Below are 24039 nucleotides of genomic sequence, written 5' to 3' on the forward strand. Positions count from 1 at the left end.
CTCCTTGTCTTGTTCCAGATTTTATTGGGAAGTCTTTCAGCTTTTCAACTTTGAGTATTATACTGACTGTGGGTTTGTCATAAATGGCTTTTATTATGTTGAGATGTTCCCTCTATACCCACTTTGGTAAGAATTTTTATCATGTACAGATATTTGAATGGATGGATGGATGTTTCATCATGTATGGATGAGTTTTGTCGAATGCTTTTTCTGCATCTATTGAGATGATCATGTGGTTTTTGTCTTTTCTTTTGTTAATGTGGTGTATTACATTGATTGATTTGCGTATGTTGAACCATCTTTGTGAACTTGAGATGAATCCCACTTGGTCGTGGTGTATGATCTTTTTTATGTGTTGTTGGATTTGGTTTGCTAATATTTTGTTGAGAATTTTTGCATATATATTCATCAAAGATACTGGCCTGTAATTTTCTTTTTTGGTGTTATCTTTGTCTGGATTTTGTATCAGGGTGATGTTGGCTTCATAGGATGCCTTAGGGAGTGTTCCCTCCTCTGCAATCTTCTGGAAGAGTCTGAGAAGAATCTGTGTAAGTTCTTTGTATGTTTGGTTGAATTCGCCTGTGAAGTCATCTGGTCCTGGACTATTGTTTGTAGGGAGTTTTTATTACAGATTCTATTTCACTTCTAGTGATTGGTCTGTTAAAATTATCCATTTCTTTTTGATCCAGTTTTGGTGGGCTATATGTTTCTAGAAAGTTGTCCATTTCTTCTGTGTTGTCACATTTGTTGGCATATAATTGTTCATAGTATTCTTTTACCTTTTTTTTTTTCTGCAGTATCAGTTGAGATTTCTCCTCTTTCATTTCTTAACAATATTTTGTTCATTTGGGTTTTCTCTCTTTTCTTCTTGGTGAGCTTGGCCAGAGGTTCGAAAATGTTGTTTACAGTTTCAAAACCCAGCTCTGGGTTTTATTGATTTTTTCTATTGTGTTTTTAATCTCTATCTTATTTATTTCCTCCCTGATCTTTATTATTTCCTTCCTTCTGCTGACTTTAGGTTTTGTTTTTTTCTTTTTCTAATTCTTTTAGGTGGTAGGTTAGGTTGTTTATTTGAGATTTTTCTTGTTGTTTGTGTTTTTTTTTGCGGTACATGGGCCTCCCACTGCCGTGGCCTCTCCCACTGCCATGGCCTCTCCCATTGCAGAGCGCAGGCTCAGTGGCCATGGCCCACGGGCCCAGCCGCTCTGCGGCATGTGGGATCTTCCCGGACTGGGGCATGAACCCATGTCCCCTGCATCGGCAGGCGGACTCTCAACCACTGCGCCACCAGGGAAGCTCTCTTGTTTTTTTTTTAGGATGACCTGTATCGCTTTGAACTTTCTTCTAGGAACTGCTTTTGCTGTATCCCACATATATGGCTTTTTTGTTTTTGTTTTTAAAAATATTTATTTATTGATTTATTTGGCTGTACTGGGTCTTAAGTTGTGACATGTGGGATCTTCAGTTGCAGCATCTAGTTCCCTGACCAGGGATTGAACCTTGGCTCCCTGCATTGGGAGCATGGAGTCTTAACCACTGGACCACCAGGGAAGTCCCCCCATATATTTTGTATTTGTGTTTTCATTTTCATTTGTCTCAAAGTATTTTTTAATTTCCTTTTTGATTTCCTCATTGACCCATTGGTTTTTTAGTAGCATGTTATTTAGTCTCCATGTAACCATTTTTTCCCTCATTTCTTTTCCTGTGGTTGATTTCTGGTTTCATACCATTGTGGTCAGAGAAGATGCTTGAAATAATTTCTATACTCTTAAATTTGTTGAGGTTAATTTTGTGCCCTAGTATGTGCACAATCAGTCGTAGAGACTGTTCCATGTGCACTTGAAAAGAATGTGTATTCTGGTTTTGGTTTTTTGGCTGTAATGTCCTGAAAATATGAATTAAGTTTAACTGTTCTGTTGTATCATTTAGGATCTCTTTTGCCTTATTTTCTGCCTAGAAGATCTGCCCATTGATGTGCATGTGGTGTTAAAGACTCTTACTATTATTGTATTCCCATCAGTTTCTCCCTTTATGTCTGTTAGTATTTGTTTTATGTATCTAGGTGTTCCTGTATTAGGTGCATATATGTTGATGAATGCAAAATCCTCTTCTTGTATTGATCCTTTTATCATTGTATAGTGTCTTTATCTTTTTTATAAACTTTTCTTTAAAATCTATTTTGTCTGATACGAGTATTGCAGTTCCCACTTTCTTGTCATTTCCATCAGCATGAAATATCTTTTCCCATCCCCTCACTTTCAATCTGTGTATGTACTTTGCCCTAAGATGGGTCTCTTGTAGGCAGCATATTGTAGGTTCTTCTTTTTTATCCAGTCTGCCACTCTGTGTCTTTTGATTGGAGCATTCAGTCCATTGACATTGAAGGTAGCATTGATACATGTGTATTTATTGCCATTTTAAACCTTGTTTTCCAGTTGATTCTTTGTTTCTTCTTTGTTTCTTTCTTTTTCTTTTGGTTTTTCTTTTTGGTTTAATGATTTCCTTTTATTTTATGCTTGTATTCTCTTCTTTATCGTTTTTGTGAATCTATTGTAAATATGTTTTTGAATTTTGGTTGCCCTGTTTTTCAAGTATGTTAACCTCCTCCTATATCTGCCTGCTTTAGACTGGTAGTCATATAGGCTCAAACATGTTCTTAAAAGAAAAAAAAGGAAGAAGGAGAATCTGCATTTTATTACTCTCTTTCCCCACGTTTTCTGATTTTGATGTCCTTTTTTTACGTCTTCATGTTTATCCTTTTGCTGTTCCTTGTGTTTATCATCATTTTTACAGATAGGGTTTTGTTTGTTTGTTTTTAATCTGTATATGGGCTAATTTACGTGATTTACTTTCCAATTTGTGATTTCCTCCTTCCTATATATTTTTGCTTCTTTCCTATTTAGAGAAGACTTTCAGTATTTCTTTTAGGATAGGTTTAGGGATGCTGTATTCTTTTAGTTTTTGTTTGTCTGAGAAATTCTTTGATTCTCCTATTCTAAATGATAATCTTGCTGGGTAGATTAGTCTAGGTTGCATATTTTTCCTATTCAAGACCTTGAATATATTTTTCCACTCCTTTCTGGATTGAAGTATTTCTGTAGGGAAATCAGCTGATAGCCTTATGGCGGGTCCCTTGTAATGAAGTCTCTGTTTTTCTCTTGCTGCCTTTAGAATCCTCTCTTTATCTTTAACTTTTGCCATTTTTATTATATTGGGTTGGTCAAAAGGTTCATTCTTTTTTTTTCTGTAAGATGGTTCTAGTAGCACTTAGTTGTCTTTTTTTTTTTTTTTTTTTTTTTTGCGGTATGCGGGCCTCTCACTGTTGTGGCCTCTCCCATTGCGGGGCACAGGCTCCGGACGCGCAGGCCTAGCGGCCATGGCTCACGGGCTTAGTTGCTCCGCGGCATGTGGGATCTTCCCGGACCAGGGCACGAACCCGTGTCTCCTGCATCGGCAGGCGGATTCTCAACCACTGGGCCACCAGGGAAGCCCCACTTAGTTGTCTTTAACTTCAGTCAAAACAATTTTGTTAGATTGTATGTGACAGCTGTCATATCAGTGTGCATTTTTAAAAAAGACATCAAAATTGGTGAACTTTTGTGTAGCCATTTTAATATTGATGGAAGGAAAAAAGCAACATTTTTGGCATATTTTGCTTTATTATTTCAAGAAAGGTAAAAACGCAACTGAAATGTGAAAAATTGATTTGTGCAATGTATGGAGAAGGTGCTGTGACTGATCAAACTTATCAAAAGTGGTTTATGAAGTTTCATGCTGGAGATTTCTCAGTGGACAATGTTCCAGGGTCAGGTAGACCAGTTGAAGTTGATAGCAATCAAATCAAGACATTAATTGACAATGATCCACGTTATTCCACACGGGAGATAGCCGACATAATCAAAAATATCCAAGTCAAGTGCTGAAAATCATTTGCACCAGCTTGGTTATGTTCCTCAATTTGATGTTTGGTTTCCACATAAGTTAAGCAAAAAAGCCCTTGTTGGCCATATTTCCTCATGTGATTCTCTACTTAAACATAATGAAAATGTTCCATTTTTTTAAAAAATTGTGACAGGTGATGAAAAGTGGATACTGTACAACAATGTGGAACAGAAGAGATCATGGGGCAAGCGAAATGAACCACCACCAACCACACCAAAGGCCATTTATCATCTAAAGAAGGTGATGTTGTGTATATGGTGGAATTGGAAGGGAGTCCTCTATTATGAACTCCTTCCAGAAAACCAAAAAATTAATTCCAACAAGTACTGCTCCCAGTTAGACCAACTGAAAGCAGCACTCAACTAAAAGTGTCCAGAATTAGTCAACAGAAAATGCATAATCTTCCATCAGGATAACGCAAGACTGCATGTTTCTTTGATGATGAGGCAAAAACTGTTACAGCTTGTCTGGGAAGTTCTGATTCATCTGCCATATTCATCAGACATTGCACCTTTGGATTTCCATTTATTTTGGTCCTTACAAAATTCTCTTAATAGAAAATTTTTAATTTCCTGGAAGACTGTAAAAGGCACTTGGAACAGTTCTTTACTCAAAAAGATAAAAAGTTTTGAGAAGATGGAGTTATGAAGTTGCCTGAAAAGTGGCAGAAGGTAGTGGAACAAAAGGGTGAATACATTTTTCAATAAAGTTCTTGGTGAAAATGAACAATGTGGGGCTTCCCTGGTGGTGCAGTGGCTGAGAGTCTGCCTGCCTATGCAGGGGACACGGGTTCATGCCCTGGTCCAGGAAGATCCCACATGCCACGGAGCGGCTGAGCCCATGAGCCGTGGCCACTGAGCCTGTGCATCTGGAGCCTGTGCTCCACAACGGGAGAGGCCACAACAGTGAGAGGCCCGTGTACCACAAAAAAAAAAAAAAAAAAAATGAAGGCAGTTTTTGGCCAACCCAATAATATGTCTTGATGTAGGTCTGTTTGGGTTCATCTTGTTTGGAACCCTCTGTGCTTCCTGTATCTGGATATCTGTTTCCTTCTTTAGCTTTGGGAAGTTTTCGGCCATCATTTCTTCAAATACATTTTCAATCCCCTTTTCTCTTTCTTCTGCAATCTATGCATAATCCCTATTATGCATAGATTGGCACACTTTATATTATCCCATAGGTCTCTTACATTGCTTTTTTTTTTTTTTTCATTTGGCTTTCTGTCTCCTGTTTTAATTGGGTAATTTCCATTATTCTGTCTTCCAGATCACTTATTCTTTCTTCTGCATTATACATTCTGCTATACATTGCCTTGAGCTCAGCTTTTGTCTCAGCAAATGAATTTTCTAATTTTTCTTGGCTCCTCCTTATAGTTTCTAGTTCCTTTTCACAGTATTCTGCATTTCTGTCAATAGCCTTTCTTAATTCCTTCAGCAGTGTTATTACCTCCTTTCTGAACTCGGTGTCCATTAGACTGAAGAGGACTGTTTCACTGTTTGTTCCTTCAGGGGAATTCTCTTGGTCTTTTAACTGGGAATGGTTCCTCTGCTTCATTTTGCTTGTATTTCTCTTACTCTGGGTTTAGCAGAAACAATTATCTACTGTAGTCTTGGAGCACTATTTATATGCAGGAGCATCCCTGCATAGCTTGTGTGGGTTTAATATTTTTGGGGGGTGAGAGCTAGTTTTGGTTTGGATACTTGCTGTCTCTTTCCTCCTCATGTGCTGGCTGTTATCCCCTTGATAGGGGGTGTGCAGGTGCCTGGCCCATGCACACTCCCGGGGAGGTGTGGGCAGTGGTTGGTGCCTGGTTGCAGCACCCTTGGTGGCAGGCCACACAGTTCCCAGGAAGGTGGGGGCAGTGACTAGTGCCCACTCGCAGGATGCTCGGCAGTGGTAGCAGTCCATGCCCACCTCTGGAGTCCAAGATGGCAGCGGTGGCTCGTGCTCATCCCCGGAGCTCATGTAGGTGGTGCCCTGCCACCTAAGAGCATGTGCGGAGAAAGAAACTCTTATAATGGGACTGCCCCTTGCCTCACGCGCCCCCCAACAATGGAGACTTGCCTCTCTGGCAGGCCCTGGCTTCTTTCCCTACTCCCTTGGTCATGGCCCACCACACCCTAGTCCCTGCAGACTGTCTCCATGCAGCCAACCACAGTCTTCTTCCCAGGGTCCGTCCTCTGAAGCCTGAGCCTCAGCACCTAGCCCCCACCTGCCCCAGCGGACAATCATCTCAGGCTGGGGAGTGCTGGGCAGCACCAACCTTCTGTGCAGGTCTCTCTCAGCTTTGTCCTCTGCAAACCAGTTGCTGCACTCTCCTCCAAGGCTCCAGAGCTCCCCCTTTGTCCCAGCTGATTTCCCCACCAGTGAGGGGATTTCCCAGTGTGCAGAAACCTGTCCTCTTTCACAGCTCCCTCCCAGCGGCACAGGTCACATTCTGATTCCTTTCTCTCTTTTTTTCTTTTTTTCTTCTGTCCTTCCCAGTTATGTGGAGATTTTCATGACCTTTTGGAAGTCTGAGGTCTTCTGCCAGTGTTCAGTAGATGTTCTGTGAGAATCATTCCACATGTAGATGTATTTTTGATGTACTTGTGAGAGAAGGTGAACTCCATGTCCTATTCCTCTGCCATCTTGATCTGATCCTCTGTAGACTTTATAATCATGGCCATTCTGACCAGTGTGAGGTGATACCTCATTGTACTTTTGATTTGCACTTCTCTAATAATTAGTGATGTTGAGCATCTTTTCATGTGGTTTTTAGCCATCTGTATGTCTGGAGAAATGTTTGTTTAGATCTTCTGCCCATTTCTTGATTGGGTTGTTTGTTTTATATAGAGCTGCATAAATTTTTTTTCATATATTGTTTTTATACTTTGGAGATTAATCGCTTGTCAGTTGCTTCATTTGCAAATATTTTCTCCCATTCTGTGGGTTGTCTTTTCATTTTGTTTATGGTTTCCTTTGCTGTGCAAAAGCTTTTTTAAGTTTCATTAGGTCCCATTTGTTTTTATTTTCATTACTCTAGGAGGTGGATAAAAAAACATATTGCTGTGATTTATGTCAATGAGTATTCTGCCTATGTTTTCCTCTAAGAGTTTTATAGTGTCTGGCCTTACATTTAGGTCTTTAATCCATTTTGAGTTTATTTTTGTGTATGGTGTTAGGAAGTGTTCTAATTTCATTCTTTTACATGTAGCTGTCCAGTTTTCCCAGGACCGCTTATTGAAGAGACTGTCTTTTCTCCATTATATATTCTTGCCTCCTTAATCAAAGGTAAGGTGATCATATGTGTGTGGGTTTATCTCTGGGCTTTCTATCCTGTTCCATTGATCTATATTTGTTTTTGCTCTATATCATAGTGTTTTGATTACAGTAGCTTTGTAGGATAGTCTGCAGTCAGGGAGCTTGATTGCTCCATCTCCATTTTTCTTTCGCAGGGTAGCTTTGGCTATTCAGGATCTTTTGTGTTTCCATACAAATTGTGAAATTTTTTGTTCTAGATATATGAAAAATGCCATTGGTAATTTGATAGGGATTGCATTAAATCTCTAGATTGCCTTGGGTAGTATAGTCATTTTGACAATATTGATTCTTCCAATCCAAGAACATGGTATATCTTTCCATCTCTCTGTGTCATCTTTGGTTTCCTTCACCAGCATCACATACTTTTCAGAGTACAGGTCTTTTTTGCCTCCTTAGGTAGATTTATTCCTAGGTATTTTATTCTTTTTGATGCAATGGTAAATGGGATTGTTTCCTTAATTTCTCTTTATGATATTTTATTGTTAGTGTAAAGAAATGCAACAGACTTCTGTGTATTAACCTTGTATCCTGCAACTTTACCAAATTCATCGATGAGCTCTAGTAGTTTTCTGGTAGCATCTTGAGGATTCTCTATGTAGAGTATCGTGTCATCTGCACACAGTAACAGTTTTAATTCTTCTTTTCCAACTTGGATTGCTTTTATTTCTTTTTCTTCTCTTATTGCCCTGGCCAGGACTTCCAAAACTATGTTGAATAAAAATGGCGAGAGTGGATATCCTTGTCTTGTTCCTGATCTTAGTGGGAATGCTTTCAGCTTTTCACCATTGAGAATGATGTTAGCTCTGGGGCTGTCATATATGGTCTTTATTGTGTTGAGGTAGGTTCCCTCTGTGCCACTATCTGGAGAGTTTTTATCATAAATGGGTATTTAATTTTGTCAAAAGCTCTTTCTGCATCTGTTGAGATGATCATATGGTTTTTATTATTGAATTTGTTGATGTGGTGTATCACAGTGATTGATTTGCAGGTATTGAAGAACCCTTGCATCCCTGGGATTAATCCCACTTGATCATGGTGTATGATTCTTCTAATGTATTGTTGGATTTGGTTTGCTAGTATTTTGTTGAGGATTTTTGCATCTATGTTCATTGGTGTTATTGGCCTGCAGTTTTCTTTTTTTGTGATATCTTTGTCCGGTTTTGGTATCAGAGTGATGGTGACCTCATAGAATGAGCTTGGGAGTGTTCCTTCCATGCAACTTTTTTGGAAGAGTTTCAGAAGGATAGGTGTTAGCTCTTCTCTAAATGGTCAATAGAACTTGCCTGTGAAGCCATCTGGTCCTGGGCTTTCGTTTGTTGGAAGTTTTTTAATCACAGTTTCAATTTCGGTACTTGTGATTAGTCTGTTCATATTTCCTATTTCTTCCTGGTTCAGTGTAGGAAGGTTGTATGTTTCTAAGAATTTATTCATTTCTTCTAGCTTGTTCATTTTATTGGCGTATAATTGCATGTAGTAGTCTCTTATTATCCTCTGTATTTCTGTGGTGTCCATTGTAACTTCTCCTTTTTCATTTCTATTATTGATTTGAGTCCTCTCCCTTTTTCTCTTGATGAATCTGGGTAAACTTTTATCAGTTTTGTTTATCTTCTCAGAGAACCAGCTTTTAGTTTCTTTGATCTTTGGTATTGTTTTCTTCATCTCTATTTCATCTACTTCTGCTCTGATATTTATGATTTCTTTCCTTCTACTAACTTTGGGTTTTGTTTGTGCCTCTTTCTCTAGTTGCTTTAGGTGTAAGTTTAGGTTGTTTATTTGAGATTTTTCTCATTTCCTGAGGTAAGATTGTATTGCTATAAACTTCGCTCTTAGAACAGCTTTTACTGTGTCCCATAGCTTTTTTTTTTTCGATTTTTTTAATGTGGACCATTTTTTAAGTCTTTATTGAATTAGTTACAATATTGCTTCTGTTTTATGTTTTTGTTTTTTGGCTGCAAGGCAAGTGGGATCTTAGCTCCCTGAGCAGGGGTCAAACCCATACCCCCTGCAAGGGAAGGTGACGTGTTAACCACTGGACTGCCAGGGAAGTCCCCCATAGCTTTTGGACCATTGTGTTTTCATTGTCATTTGTCTCTAGGTATTTTTTAATTTCTTCTTTGATTTTTCAGTGATCCATTGGTTGTTGGGTAACATGTTATTTGGCCTCCAGGTGTATGTGTTTTTTACAGTTTTTTCTTCTGTAATTGATTTCTAATCTCATAGCATTGTGGTCGGAAAAGATGCTTGATATGATTTCAGTTTTCTTAAATTTACCAAGGCTTTATCTGTGACCCAAGATGTGATCTATCCTGGAGAATGTTCCATGTGCACTTGAGAAGACAGTGTATTCTGCTGCTTTCAAATGGAATGTTCTCTTAATATCAATTAAATCCATCTGGTCTAATGTGTCATTTAAGGCCTGTGTTTCCTTTATTGATTTTCTGTCTGGATGATCTGTCCATTGATGAAAGTGAGATGTTAAAGTCCCCGACTTTTATTGTGTTACTGTCGATTTCTTTTTTTTATGGCTGTTAGCATTTGCCTTATATATTGAAGTGCTCCTATGTTGGATGCATGTATTCTTACAGTTGTTATATCTTCTTTTTGGATTGATCCTTTGATCATTATGTAGTGTCCTTCTTTCTCTTTTTTAAAAAAAATATTTATTTATTTTATTTTTTTTGGCTGTGTTGGGTCTTAGTTTCTGTGTGAGGGCTTTCTCCAGTTGCAGTGAGCAAGGGCCACTCTTCATCACGGTGCGCGGGCCTCTCACTGTCACAACCTCTCCCATTGTGGAGCACAGGCTCCAGACGCGCAGGCTCAGTAGCCGTTGCTCATGGGCTTAGTTGCTCCGTGGCATGTGGGATCCTCCCAGACCAGGGCTCGAACCCGTGTCCTCTGCATCGGCAAGCAGACTCTTAACCACTGCGCCACCAGAGAAGCCTCCTTCTTTGTCTTTTGAACAGTCTTTATTTTAAAGTCTATTTTATCTGATATAAGTATTGTTACTCCGGCTTTTTTTTTTTTTTTTTTTTTCTATTTACATGGAATAACTTTTTCCATCCCCTCACTTTCAGTCTGTATGTGTCCCTAGATCTGAAGTGGGCCTCTTGCGGACAGCATATATACGGGTCTTGTTTTTGTATCCATTCAAGTGTATATCTTTTGGTTGGAGCATGCAATCCATTTACATTTAAGGTAATTATTATTATTATTATTTTTGTGTGTGGTATGCGGGCCTCTCACTGTTGTGGCCTCTCCCGTTGCGGAGCACAGGCTCCGGACGCGCAGGCTCAGTGGCCATGGCTCATGGGCCCAGCCGCTCCACGGCATGTGGGATCTTCCCAGACCAGGGCACGAACCCATGTCCCCTGCATCGGCAGGCGGATTCTCAACCACTGCGCCACCAGGGAAGCCCTAAGGTAATTATTGATATGAATGTTCTTATTGCCATTTTGTTAATTGCTTTGGATTTGTATTTGAAGGTCTTTTTTCTTCCCTTCCCTTTTTGTTTTCTTCTCTTGCCATTTGATGTCTGTCTTCAGTGATGTGTTTGGATTACTTTTTCTTTTCTGTGTGTGTATTGTAGATTTTTCGTTTGTGGTTCCCATGAGGTTTTGCTTTGTTCTGTTTTGTTTTTTTAAAAATAAATTTATTTATTTTATTTTTGGTTGCATTGGGTCCTCATTGCTGTGCGTGGGCTTTCTTTTAGTTGCAGCGAGCGGGGGCTACTCTTCGTTGTGGTGCATAGGCTCTAGGCGCACGGGCTTCAGTAGTTGCGGCACATGGGCTCAGTAGTTGTGGCACACGGGCTTAGTTGCTCTGCGCCATGTGGGATCTTCCTAGACCAGGGTTCGAACCCATGTCCCCTGCGTTGGCAGGCAGATTCTTAACCACTGTGCCATCAGGGAAGCCCTCCCATGAGGTTTTGATATAGCAGTCTATACATGTATAAGATTGTTTTAAGTTGCTGATCTCTTAATTTCAGTTTCATTGCACTGTCCTGCATTTGTACTCTCTTCTTCTCACAATTGCTGGTTTTGATATCATATTTGTGTGTGGATGATTTTCTACCTTTACTGTATGTTTGCCTTTACCAGTGAGCTTCCCCATTCGTAATTTTCTTGATTCTAGTTGTGGCCTTTTCTTTTTTACCTAAGGAGGTTCCTTTAGGACTTGTTGTAATGCTGTTGTGGTGATGCTGAATTCTCTTAGTTTTTGCTTGTCTGTAAAACTTTTGATTTCTCCATCAAATCTGAATGAGAGCCTTGCTGGGTAGAGTATTCTTGGGTATAGGTTTTTGCCTTTCATTACTTTAAATATATTTTGCCACTCCCTTCTGGCCTGTAGTTTCTGCTGAAAAATCAGCTGATAACCTTATGATGGTTCCCTTGTATGTTATTTGTTGTTTTCTCTTGTTGCTTTTAATATTTTTTCTTTGTATTTAATTTTTGCCAGTTTGATTAACCTGTGTCTCAGTATGTTCCTCCTTGGATTTATCTTGTATGGGACTCGTTGTACATCTTGGACTTGAGTGATTGTTTCCTTTCTCATGTTAGGGAAGTTTTCGGCTATAATATCTTCAAATATTTTCTCAGGCCCTTTCTCTCTCTCTTTTCCTTCTGGGATCCCTATAATTCAAATGTTGATGGGTTTAATGTCATCCCAGAGGTCTCTGAGACTGTCCTCGTTTCTTTTTATTATTTTTTTCTTTATTCTGTTCTGCAGCAGTGATTTCTACCATTCTTTCATCTCACTTATCTGTTCTTCTGCCTCAGTTATTCTGCTATTGATTCCTTCTAGTGTATTTTTTCATTCCAGTTATGGAATTTTTCATCTCTGTTTGTTCTTTAAGTCTTCTAGCTCTTTATTAAACATCTCTTTTATCTTAGTCTGTACCTCCATTCTTTTTCTGCAATTTTGGGTCATCTTTACTATCATTACTCTAAATTATTTTTCAGGTAGGTTGCCTATATCCACTTCATTTAGTTTTTCTCGTGGGTTTTTGTCTTATTCCTTCATCTGGAACATATTTCTCTGCTGTCTAATTTTGCCTGACTTTTTGTGTTTGTGGTCTCCTTTCTGCTGGCTGGAGGATTGTAACTCCTCTTGCTTCTGGTCTCTGCCCTCTGCTGGGTCAGGTTGGTCCTAAGGCTTGTGTAGACTTCCTGGTAAGTGACACTGGTGCCTGCCCACTGGTGGATGGAGCTGGTCTTGTCCCTCTGGTGGGCAGGGCCATGTCAAGGGTTGTGTTTTCAGGTGGCTGTGGGCTTAACATAGCTTTAGGCACCCTGTTTGTTGATGTGTGGAGCTGTGTTCCTATCCTGCTGTTTTTTTGGCCTGAGGTGTTTCAGCACTGGATTCTGTATGCTCTTTGGTAGGGCCAAGTCTTGATGCCAAAATGGCAACCTCTACTCTGGGGCCTCTTCCACCAGTGTCCTTCTCCCCGCCCCACAACCCCCTCCCCCAGTGAGCCACAGCCAACCCCCAACTCCCCAGGAGACTCTCCGAGATTTGTAGGTATGCCTAGCCCAGGCTCCTATGGAGTTACTGCTTTGTGCTGGGTCTCAGTGTACATGAAACCTTGTGTGCGCCGTCCAAGAGTAGAGTCTCTGTTGCCTCCAGTCGTGTGGAGCTCCTGCATTCAAGCCCTGCTAGCCTTCAAAGCCGAATGCTTTGGGGATTCCTCCTCTGGATGCCAGACCCTCAGGCTGGGGATCCTGACATGGGGCTCTGGACTCTCACTCTTGTGGGAAAACCTCTGCAATATAATTATTTTCCAGTTTGTGGGTCACCCACCCAACAGGTATGGGATTTGATTATATAACGAAAGCACCCCTCCTGCTGTCTTTTTGTGGCTTCTTCTTTGTCTTTGAATGTAAAATATCCTTTTTCATAGTTTCCAGTCTTTTTTATCAACTAACTTTTTTCAACAGTTAGTTGTGATTTTGGTGTTTTTGCGAGAGCTGGTAAGCTTAAGGTCCTTCTACTCTGTCCCTTTTTTGCAGTCAAGGGACTGCTTTTAGTTTGGATGCTTGCTGAGTCTTTCCTCAGTGTGTACTGGCTATTATTCCCTTGATATGGGCTGTGCAGGTACAGTGGCCCTTGTGTGCTCCCGAGTCAGCAGGGGTAGTGCTTGGCACCTGGTGGTGGGTCTTGTATGGGTGACTGCTCTCAGTGCACTCCCTGGACAGCAGGGGCAGGGCCTGGTACCTGCTCACAGGTTTCATATGGGTTTCTCTTTCCATGTCCTCCCGGGACAGTTGGGGCAGGGCATGGTGCCTGCTCTCGGGTCTCATCGGAGCAGCCTGTGCCTGCCTCTGGAGCCCACTATGGTGGTGGTGACTTGTACCCACCCCTGGATCTCCTGTAGTTGGTGTCCTGTTGCCCAGGAGCACACACACAGGGAAAGAAGCTCTTCTGGTGGTTGTGCCCCTCTCCTGGTGCAAGCCCCTGAACAGTGGCACCTTGCCTCTCTGGTGATCCCAGGCTTCTTCAGGGTACACCCTCAGTTGCCACAGTCCAGCCTCTTCAGGCTGTTTCTGTGCACCCAACCCCCGTCCTCTCCCTGGGTCTCACCTCTGAAGCCTGAGCTTCAGCACCCAGCCCCCACCTGCACCGACAGACTAGTGTCTCAGGATGGGGAGCACAGGGTGGCAGTGCTGTTTTGACTTCTGCACACCAGTTGCTATGCTCTCCTCTGAGGCTCTGAAGCAACCCCTCCATCCAGGCTGATCTCCCTGCCAGAGAGGGGACTTCCCAGCGTGAGGGAACCTTTCCTCTTTCACAGCTCCCTCCCTGGGGCACAGGTCTCGTCCCAATTCCTTCTTTCTCTTTTTCCTTTTGTTCTGCCAGGTTACATGGAGGTTTCCTTGTCCTTTCGGAAGTCTGAGGTCCTTCTCCTTTCTGCCAGCCTTTAGTAGGTGTTCTGTGTGTATCGTTCCAGATGTAGATGTATTTTTAATGTTTTTGTGGGAGAAGGTGACCTCCACGTCCTACTCCTCTGCCATCTCGATCCCCTCTGTAATCACAGTTTCATTACTTGTGATTGGTCTGTTCATATTTTCTCTTTCTCCCTGGTTCAGTCTTGGAAGGTTGTACCTTTCTAAGAATTTGTCCATTTCTTCTAGGTTGTCCATTTTATTGGCATATGCTCTCCCAATGATTTATTTGTTCATTAGTAAGGATTTAGATGTTTATGATATGTAAAATCCTGAGTGAAAAATAGTGTTAAATCTATAGATACCCCCTAATGGATTAACGAAGTTTTGCCCAGAAGAGATACAGTGTTGCCTGCTTTAGTGTCTATGTTAAAATTCATTTGCAGATTTTGTCCCATCTGTAATTGTGTCTGTACATATGTGCTCATTGGCCAATAGCACATTCTAGGGCTGCACTGTTGAATATAGTACCCATTAGCCACATGTGGCTATTTAAGTGAATAAAAATTAAATAGAATTACAGAATCAGTTCCTCTATTGTACTAGGTGTGTTTCAAGAGCTCAGTAGCCACTTTGACTAGTAGCTACAGTATTGGAAAACTCTGAATTGTAAGACATTTCTACCATTCTAGGAAGTACCATTGGACGGTTCTGTTCTAGAGAGAGTTTCAACAATATTAAAGTAGTAGTAATTCTTGTATGGACATCTCAGGGAGCAGATCACCTTGTCCTGACTAGGTTAGCTGAATGCCTGTGGTTATAGCTGGCATGATTAAAATAGTTTGTTCTTTTAAGCAGGTTAAACAAATGCTTTGCTATGTTGTTTATCCCAGGAGGTAGCCTGGAAATTCCAAAATTCAGGAATTCTCTATTAGTGGACCCAAATTAGTGTCATTTACTCTACTGTCTAGGTCAACCCTGAAGGCTATGCTTTTTTTTTTTTTTTTTTTTTACATTATTCCTGGCCAGAGGTCACCCCACCCCCTACCCCACACCCACCTCCTCCACTCACCTACTTGTTGATGTAAATGATCACCCATTTCCTGGTCACTATCAGCCCTCAAACATTTGTCAACTTTGGCTACTTTCCTAGAATAAATCATTGGGCAGTTTTATTGCTTTTGCACCATGAGTGACATCTTTAGCAAAAGCATCCGCCTTCCCAAAAGTATTAGCCAGCCAGGCCTGGTAAAAATAGATAACTTATCATGATACTTCCTGTTGTGTATGATTCAAGTATCAGATCTATAAATGCTGAATGTGTCATAGATGGAAGAACATTCTTTTGATGTACTCATAACAATTCACGATACAGTGAAATACACATGAATCAGAATGAGGGCGAGGAGACCACGGGGCTAGGCGTTCTTTCTGTGTTTGGAGTATTTGGATTAACAAAGGGATGAGAGCCGGGGGAAGAGGGTGAGAGCTCTAACATGTTGCTGTAGCTCCTGCTGGCCTGAGAGGGGTGGGCAGGTCCTTCAGGGAGTCAACCATGATGAGAAAAAGGGTCTTAGGTCTTTTATCAAAACGTATTGATATTTGTGGTTTTCTTCCCCCAGAGTTGTGGTGCCATGCTAGTTAGCAGTTTACTCTCACTTGTCTCTTCAAAGTCCACCCTGGCCAGGTGGTGTGGGTTGTAAACTAAGACACGCAGCAGAGTCTGTCCACTCTCTCCCTGCCCCAGTCTCTGGGACCCGTTAAGAAGGGAGCACACAGGGTGCTGCTTTGTGAACGCCTCACTTCAACTAATAGTAAGCTGAGCAAAACCAGGGGGAAGCTTGGATGCAGTGGACTAAGGGGATGAAAGACCAGAAATGTTTTGTCCATGATCACCAGACATCAGAATGTGCTGTTTTCCTAGCTTTTCAATCCTGAATATACATCAGTTGTTCCATTTAACCCATCACTAAGTCTGTTCGTCTTTCCTTCCAAGCACCTCTGAAATGTATCCACTCCTCCATTCCACCACCCCAATTGAAATGACCTCCATCTTTGCATTAGATTGCTCTCAGTATGCCTTCACACAGCAGCCAGAGGGTGACATTGAAAAAGACAAATCTGAACATATCACCTCCCCACTTAAAGCTTTTCTTGCTTAGGATAAAGACCAAATGCTCAACCTGGTCTCTTAGGACCTATCTGGCTGACCCCTGCTATACTCTGAACCTCAGCTCAACCTCATTCCCTGGACCTTATTAATTATGCTTCTGTCATATAGGCTTTATTCGATTCCTGTAAGAACTTGTTCCTGCCTCCGGGCCTTTGCACATGTGTTAGCTTGTGCTTGGATAACTCTTCTCCCAATTCCTTCTCACCTGGTCAACTCATACTCATCCTTCATGTTATCAGTTTAGTCACCACCTCCTCTTCATGTATCACTTTTCATCACGTTCCTCTCCCCTGGAACTAGGTCAGGTTGAAGTTTTGTATTTATGTGGGTGACTATTTGATTATCTCTCTTTCCCATAAGATTTATAAACTCCAAAGACAGTATTTTGTATCTTTTACTCACCACTGTAATCCCAGCTCCTAACACTATGCCTGGCAGTTGAGACATGAAAAAATCTTGGTTGACCAAATAAGTAAATGGTGACTTCTGTTACCTGCCAGGAGAGGAGCATGGTATACAAAGGAAGTTGTAGACTTAAGAGCCCTGGGTTCAAATCCTAACTCTGCCAATTTGTTAGCCAGGTGATCTTGGGCAAGTTGATTTGCCTAAGCTTCAGTCTTCTCATCAGTAAAATGGGCATAACCATATTTACATGGGGCTGTGAAGGGTAAACATATTGTACGCCTATTGGGCACCCAGTAGGTTCTCAACAAACATACACATCATCATCATCATCACTGTTATTGTTATTATCCTATTTGGGGACAATGGGGTAGAAAGTACTCTGGTGAGGTCACAGGGCTCCTCAGGAGGAAGTGACAGATTACACCCAAAAGGAAACAGATAGTAACATTTTTTATTAAATATTACAGTGGATCAAAAAGTACAAAATATCTCTTGCCTGCTATGTGATTGGGAAACTATTGGCACGTAATACAGTATCAAAAGCAGTAATAAGTACAATTTGGAAAACATACAAAATTGAGTGTTTATAGTTGGCTCAGCATTCTTCTGGTAGTGTTTAAACTAATGCAAAGGTTACTCAATAACCTCTCCATTGGGAAACTATATAGTATCACTGGGCCATGTTGCTATATACAAATAATCACCTTACAGAGCATAGAGGTTACATAGCTGGAGTCACCAAAAGTATACAATATTTACAACACAGGAAGGTTTAAAAAAGTATAAACAGCCAAGAGATTATGCTGCTATTCTTCAGACATATTTCAACCATGAGGAGACAAGCAGAATTTCAAATACATCAACAGCCAACACTGGAATTTAAGTGCTCAAGATATTCATTGCAATGGTGTGGGTCTCACCAGGGCAGACTTGTTCCCATTTTTCTTTAAAATTGGGACAAGAGTAAAACTAGACCAGATGGGACTTGGCTGACCACGACCAAATGTGACTTGTGGGACAACAAGTGAAGAGAAATAAATGGTTCTCTTTGAAGGCACACTACATAAAATATTTTTGTGGGATCACCTCGAAATTTCCATCAGACACACCAACACAGTGAAATACAGTACTTGAGAATTCATGCACCAGGTCAGAAAGTTGTAAAGTCAATGCTGAGTTTTAACAAACCCTTCTGTATATGCCCTGATAAACAAGTGAACTTAAGAGCTTCTAGCTAGTAAATAAATCAGTCAGTCCTGTGGCAAAGATTACAAGTTCCAATCACTTACTAGAATACTTAATTCTGAAACTTGGTTGGGCTGGGTTTTGTGGGGTTTTTTTTTTTTTTTTCTTTAATGTTGAGTTGCCAAAAGTTAAGCCAGAAGTTTTTAAGAAATATTATTTAGAATCTCCAAATCTCCAGTAAATCACGGACTTAGTGCATTTTGAATTGCAACATTTCTTGGAAGCCACACTTCGTAAATAGATTTATGACTCCACTGCCAATTAGATTCCACAGTTTCCTTTACAGAACTACCAATAACAATGGTTTGATTGCACAAAGAAAGGCTTGTGCAATTCCATTCAATAATAAGGCCCCTTGAACTCAAACAATGCAAACAAAGCCCTATTTAAGACTTTTTAAAATGTAGTTCTCAGCCAATGAAGAATTCAATGGTCTTTCTGAAGGATTTCCAAGATCTCTGTTCGGAGTTTTAAAACAACACACTGCTTCTGTTGGGAATGTATACCCCCATTTCTCTTTATTTGTCCTGCTGTTTTGCCAAGGGTATGAGCTTCCTCAGACAGAAACAGTGAATCTCCTCTCGGAAGAGATGAGAAAAACAAAAGCTGGGCTATGTTAACATTGTTTGAAAATGGTGTGATCGAATTCCAACATGATGAAACCAGACTGAAATCATTGCAGTGGGGAAAACAAATGCCCCATATTCAAAATGGATAGGTGATTTCCACCAGGGACAGATGCCCCCATTTTCTTTGAGAAATGAGCTCAGAGAAACCATGAAGGATCTAGCCCATGTCAGCTGCAGAAACACTGGAGTTTCCTTCTTCTTCCATGTCCTCTGATTCTGTGACTATTCAATCTAGTGCAGCTTTCTCATACGTGTCCTGGCCAGCATTCTGCCAACTGGAATTGAGATTTTTTTCCCCCCTCTATCTTGTGCAATAGCAGGATAATCTGCATTCACACATTTATAATCTAAATTCTACTAGTCTATCTATGGTTCTATTAAATATATATATATATATTATTCCACAGGAAGGTAAATAATTAATTGAAGCAAATGGAACTCTTAACACTAGATCTCTACATTCTTTTGTTTCCACCTTTGGATATTAAGTATGTTACACTGAATATTTGGCTTCGTATCATAGAGACATTTCAATACAAATGCACGGCATGCATGGCTTGGTTTAAGAGCCACGGTTTCACTGTTTACCAGTTTTGATTATTTTGCAGTCAAGTTACCTATTTAGAAGTTGAAAATTGTCATCAATTTTCATAGAATTAAATATCTCACAGGTAAAAGACTTGGTTAACTATGGTTCTACTGTCTACCGGTAGTGGTGGGGCAGCGGAGGGTTGACTGGGGAGTTCATCAAAGCAGTCTTATCAGCAGGGATGGGACCTGGAAGGAAAATCCACTCTCTGTGTCGATCGACTTTTAACACACTTAGAAAATGCATCCACCTTGATGTTACATCTCGGCAGCAAACAGAATAAAGTGGCAGGAATGACAGTAGACGTTCTCTACATCTTTTGACTGCTTGAACAGCTTCACCATTTCTTTCCAACAATAAAAGAAATTGTTAAGTGGACTGTATTGCCACGTGGTTAAAAACATGACACAAATCACCCTATGTGTGTGCATACACACAGAAGTCATGCCCCACAAACCCAAAGACGATGGCTTTCTTTTGAACTGGGTAATCAGTTTGCCGGTTACCCGCAAAGATGTGGCCTGTGAGGTTCTTCCTGGGAATAGCGAGAAACCAACTTGACGAAGGCAATGTGACTACCTATTACTCGAAAGACCACAGCCCTGGGCAGCTATCTGGTGCCTGGGCCTCCTGCTGTTCATTTTCTTCTGGATAGTCAAGCTCTATCTTCCTCCCAGCCCCCCTTCCCAGACTGTTTAAAGGGATCAGTGCCAACACGAATGTAAATCATTTTGGCTTCTATTCTAATTTCTGAAATTCCTAAAATATGTGTGCAGCCCACAAATATGTCCTCTAGACTCTGTTGTTATTCAGCAGCTTGCTGCCAGTGAGGTTTTTGTTTTTATGATTCCTCTGGTATGTAGGACAGTTTCACAGCCTAGATAAGGTAAGTACAATGCTCGATATTTTCACATAACCCAATACTTCAAAGCAAAGCATTTGGCCGGGTAAGCAGTGTATAAGCTCTTTCAACTATGCCATTTATGAGGAACAAAATCCTTAAGATGCAGATTTGCAAAGGAACGTTCTTTGCACTATTGTGTGCTCAACTGTTTCTTTGATCATTTGTTCCACTAGAATCAGTTGCTTCAATTTGTAAACAATAACATTACCACCCAAAGCTGCTCAAAATGATAAGATGTGGAAAAATTACAAACACACATCAACAACTAAGGACAGTCAGCCTTTAAAACAAAACAAAACAAAATAAAACAAAAACAAGACCTGCAAACAAAAGCGATACTGTTTAATTAAAAAAAAAAAAAAAAAAAGGGACAAGAAGGAACTGGGAGAAAATAGGACTACCTGTATATAAATTAGGTGAGCAAACAGTGATAACGGGTAGTTTTCAGAAGCAAATATATACAGTCAGTTTAACAGTGTTTACTTCTCTGGATTGTTTAATAGTGTCAAAATGAAAGATCTATTGAAGTTTCACTATACATTGCATTGATTGAACCTTGGAGAGTTTTGTGAGGAGAGGGGCATCCCTTGGCATATTTGCCAGTCTTCCTTGCCCCTTCCTCTGAAATATCTGCCCTTTTTTGCCCAGATTGTTTCCTGACCATCAGAACTCAGACGGGGTCCTCTAAGTTCTTCCTGGATACACATGAATCCCTTCACAAGATTCCCGTGCAAAGTGAACGATCTGAGGTGTGAGGGCATCTGTGTTGGCAGGGGCTCAAGACTGACCAGCCAGGGCTAGAGTCATCCCGGAAATATCAGGTATGTTCACCTCCCCTCTAGGCCCCTTTTGGCCGGGACTGATCTCACCCCAGATTAGAAGAATACTGACTTCTAATTCTACAAGCCGTCACCCCGAGGCTAAGGAGTGAAGCTCTGTTATCCACGCCATTTGGGATGCTGGGCAGAGCCAGGCTTACAGTTTTGTACTAGGGTGTACGGACGACAGCTGAGAAGACGGGAAGGCGGCTTGAGGATTTAGAGCAGCTAAAGGGTAAATGCTGTTGTGCAAAAGGTCCCCATACGAACTTCCTACAGGTGTGGCGGCAGCCAAGTGTCTATATAGCTGCTGAGAATTTGTTGGCGACGTAAAAATTCCTCTTTGCATCACAAGTGAGTGGAAAGCCAGGGGCTGCATGAGTGGAGAAAGCACAGTCTGGTTTTTCAAGTACTGCAGAGAATGAGAATACCCAGCCGGGAGCCTGGAGTTGAGGCCCGAGTTACACAGGCTCCCAGAATACAAACCTGGGAAGATAGGGGAGGAGAGGGGCAGCTTGTGGCTTTCCGAGGCGGCCCCGGCGTGCCCACCGTGCGTGGCCTTGCTGCCTTCGCTCTCCTGCTCTGAGGCCTTCTCCTTTCCAGAGACCTCCTTGGAGGGGTCCAGAGGAGACACGGCCCGGGCCTTTTTCCCGGCGATCACGAGGTCCAAATCCTCCAGGCTGCGCTTTATGGGCCGCGCCGCGCCAATGTTCTGAGGGCTCATCTTCCGGTGCAGGACGGGGTGGACCATGCCTTCCATCTTCCTGAAATTCTCCAGTCTCACAGGGTGAGGTTTTCCCGATCTGGAAAGCGATTCGGGGTATTTTTTAGGGGCCGACATGGTCATGGGCGATACCCGACAGGCCTTGGGGTGACAGTCTCGACTCTGGCTGTTTATGACCTGGAACTGGGAGGCGCCCTTGCTCTCCTGAGGCCCGGGCGCCGAGTGGGCCAGGCCCAGGGCCTTGCCGGTGGGTTTGTGAGGGTTCTTGGGAAGGCTCAGGTCCGTTGGCTGATCCTCTGTGAGGGCTTCCGCGGCAGCCGACTTTTTGTCTTGCAGATGTAGAGACGTCAGATAATTTACGTGGAGCTTCTCTTGGTGTTTGTGGGAAGGAAAAGAACTGTTTTCCGATTCCCTGTACATGTCCCGGCAAGGGTACTTGGATGTCTGTTCATTATGCAGATGGTGTTCAGTGTGTCTGTAGAGGCTGTGGAGATGAGGAGATGAGTAGAAATCGGCCAGGCAGCTAGGCATGTGGGAGTGGGGAAGAGCCCTTCTCTCTAGCAGTTTCTCCTTGCCCTCCTGAACGTCTTGCTTTAGGACATAGGAGTCGGCAAGGGGGCTAAGGTGATGCTTGGAGAAGCTGCAGCGGTGGGGCTCCGATCGACTCAGTTTGTCGTGCTTAAAAATGTCACTGAGGCTCTTTCTCTCCTCTGAGGGCTTGCTTCTGAAACTCTGGACGTGCTGAATCACTGACGGCCGGCTGACTGCCGTGTGGTCGGTGCTTTGGCCGTGATGGGCCTCGGACAAACCCGAACACCGGTCGTCCCTCACAATCAGTTTCTTTTTGCTGATCAAAGGGGGTGGGGAGCCATAGGGGTAGCTGCTGGAGAGGCCGGCCCCGCTCACTTGGGACAAAAGTTTTTTCTTGGCCAGCGGGGACATGATGCCTGGGTTGCCCCTTGAGTAGAGCAGGGGGGTGTAGTTAAGTCCATGGTTCTCATTCATGGGCCCAGTCAAGTCTTTGTCTTTGAACATGTCAAATGACTGGACCACAAGGACCTTCGGGGTCTGCTTGAGTGCACTGTGGATGTCGTCACTGCCCAGCTGGTCCACCTTCACGGTGCAGTTGGCGATATAATCCGCCATTGCGGGGAGTTTGTCATCCTCCATTTCACTCTGGTTTGCCAGTGGTGGCTGTGTGGTGGGGAAGCCGGGGAAGGATGCTTCTTGGAGTTCATTTTCAGGGCTCTCTGTAAAACAGCAGGGCTTGGGTTCTTGTTTCGAGTCCAGGAGAGCACTGGGAGAGGAGTGCGACTGTTTGCCAGCTCCGGGGGTCGGTGCTGGATCCCTCTCAGGGGCCAGAGGGGCACTCGCGAGTGGAGGAGCAGGCCCCTCCTCTCCTGCCTCCTCGTTGCTGGCACCTTGATCTGTGTCGTTGTCCTTTTCTGGGTCTGCTCGGGACACCAGGGGCCTTGCTGCAAAATCCTGGTACCCTTCCACTTTTTTCTTTGTGTCTGCTACTGGGAGAGGCTCAGCGATGCTTTTCTGGTGTAAAGTCTCTTGTTCCTTCTCTTGCTGTGACGAAACCTGATAAAATATTGCAAAGATAGTCAGAAGCCAAATGCGTTGACACTTTATGCTATGAAATAAAATATTACACACAGCCGTTTTTTGAAAACAGCCTTTTCAGTCAGCTCATGGAGTTTCGGTAAAGCTTTATTACACCCCAGTCATGGCTCTAAACAAAGAAATATAAATTACAGAAACATTAGGGGAAATATGCATATTCACTCCAGTCCCTATGAGATACCTATCAAAACAGCCAAGTATCATGTACTGCCAGTATACAATCATATCACTCCTTGATTCTAATATATAGTTTAATTCTGAGGTTGTTTTCTTGTCACATCAGTCAATTATCCAAATGGGTTTTAAATTACATGTTGCGGTTTATGACACTTTGGAGAAAGATTTTTTTAGAATCTCTTTCAAAACTCCAACCCCGTGTCAACAACAAACTTACTAAAACCCCTTGTTTTTTCCTTCAAGAGAGCAAATCCCGTCCTAACGTGTTCAATATGATGCGTTAAATTAGCAATGCTTAAGTGTTAATAATTTCTACCCAGTGCCATATGACATGCAGATAAAGCTGAAACATTGAAAAATTATGCAGATGCAACGTCAGCCTGTCTACCTGAGGGACAGGAGGACCCCGCAGTCCTTCTAGGCTGTAGCAAACTACACTCCCATTAAAGCTGAAAATGAAATTGTCACAATTCAAGCAGTGAATGCCACAACACATACAGCTTCTCGGTTCACTGAAATAAGCTGTAGTCAATGAGATGGATGGTCTTTATGTGTCCCTACTGACAGAAGTTGTGGCCACAATTCGACTCATTCATCGCATTACATAGCTGTGCAGACTTTGG

At 42.0% G+C, this 24039-nt stretch overlaps 1 protein-coding gene across 5 annotated transcripts in view; it reads right to left on the reverse strand.

Annotated features, from left to right (window-relative positions):
• Positions 1–17135: 17135 nt before the first annotated feature.
• ARID5B (AT-rich interaction domain 5B) overlaps positions 17136–24039 on the reverse strand; it is a 189658-nt gene continuing 182754 nt past the window's right edge. For 3 of the 5 annotated variants that reach the window (XM_059055278.2, XM_059055279.2, XM_067025540.1), the window contains one exon: positions 18056–23197. In XM_059055278.2, coding sequence (XP_058911261.1) covers positions 21044–23197 — 2154 coding nt within the window. In that variant the 3' untranslated portion in view covers positions 18056–21043. Of the gene's footprint in view, positions 23198–24039 lie in introns of all 5 variants that reach the window. The other 2 variants (XM_059055280.2, XM_067025539.1) reach the window with 2 other exon arrangements.

The sequence above is a fragment of the Kogia breviceps genome, chromosome 2 (genome assembly GCF_026419965.1).
Source record: "Kogia breviceps isolate mKogBre1 chromosome 2, mKogBre1 haplotype 1, whole genome shotgun sequence".
Classification (NCBI taxonomy): domain Eukaryota; kingdom Metazoa; phylum Chordata; class Mammalia; order Artiodactyla; family Physeteridae; genus Kogia; species Kogia breviceps.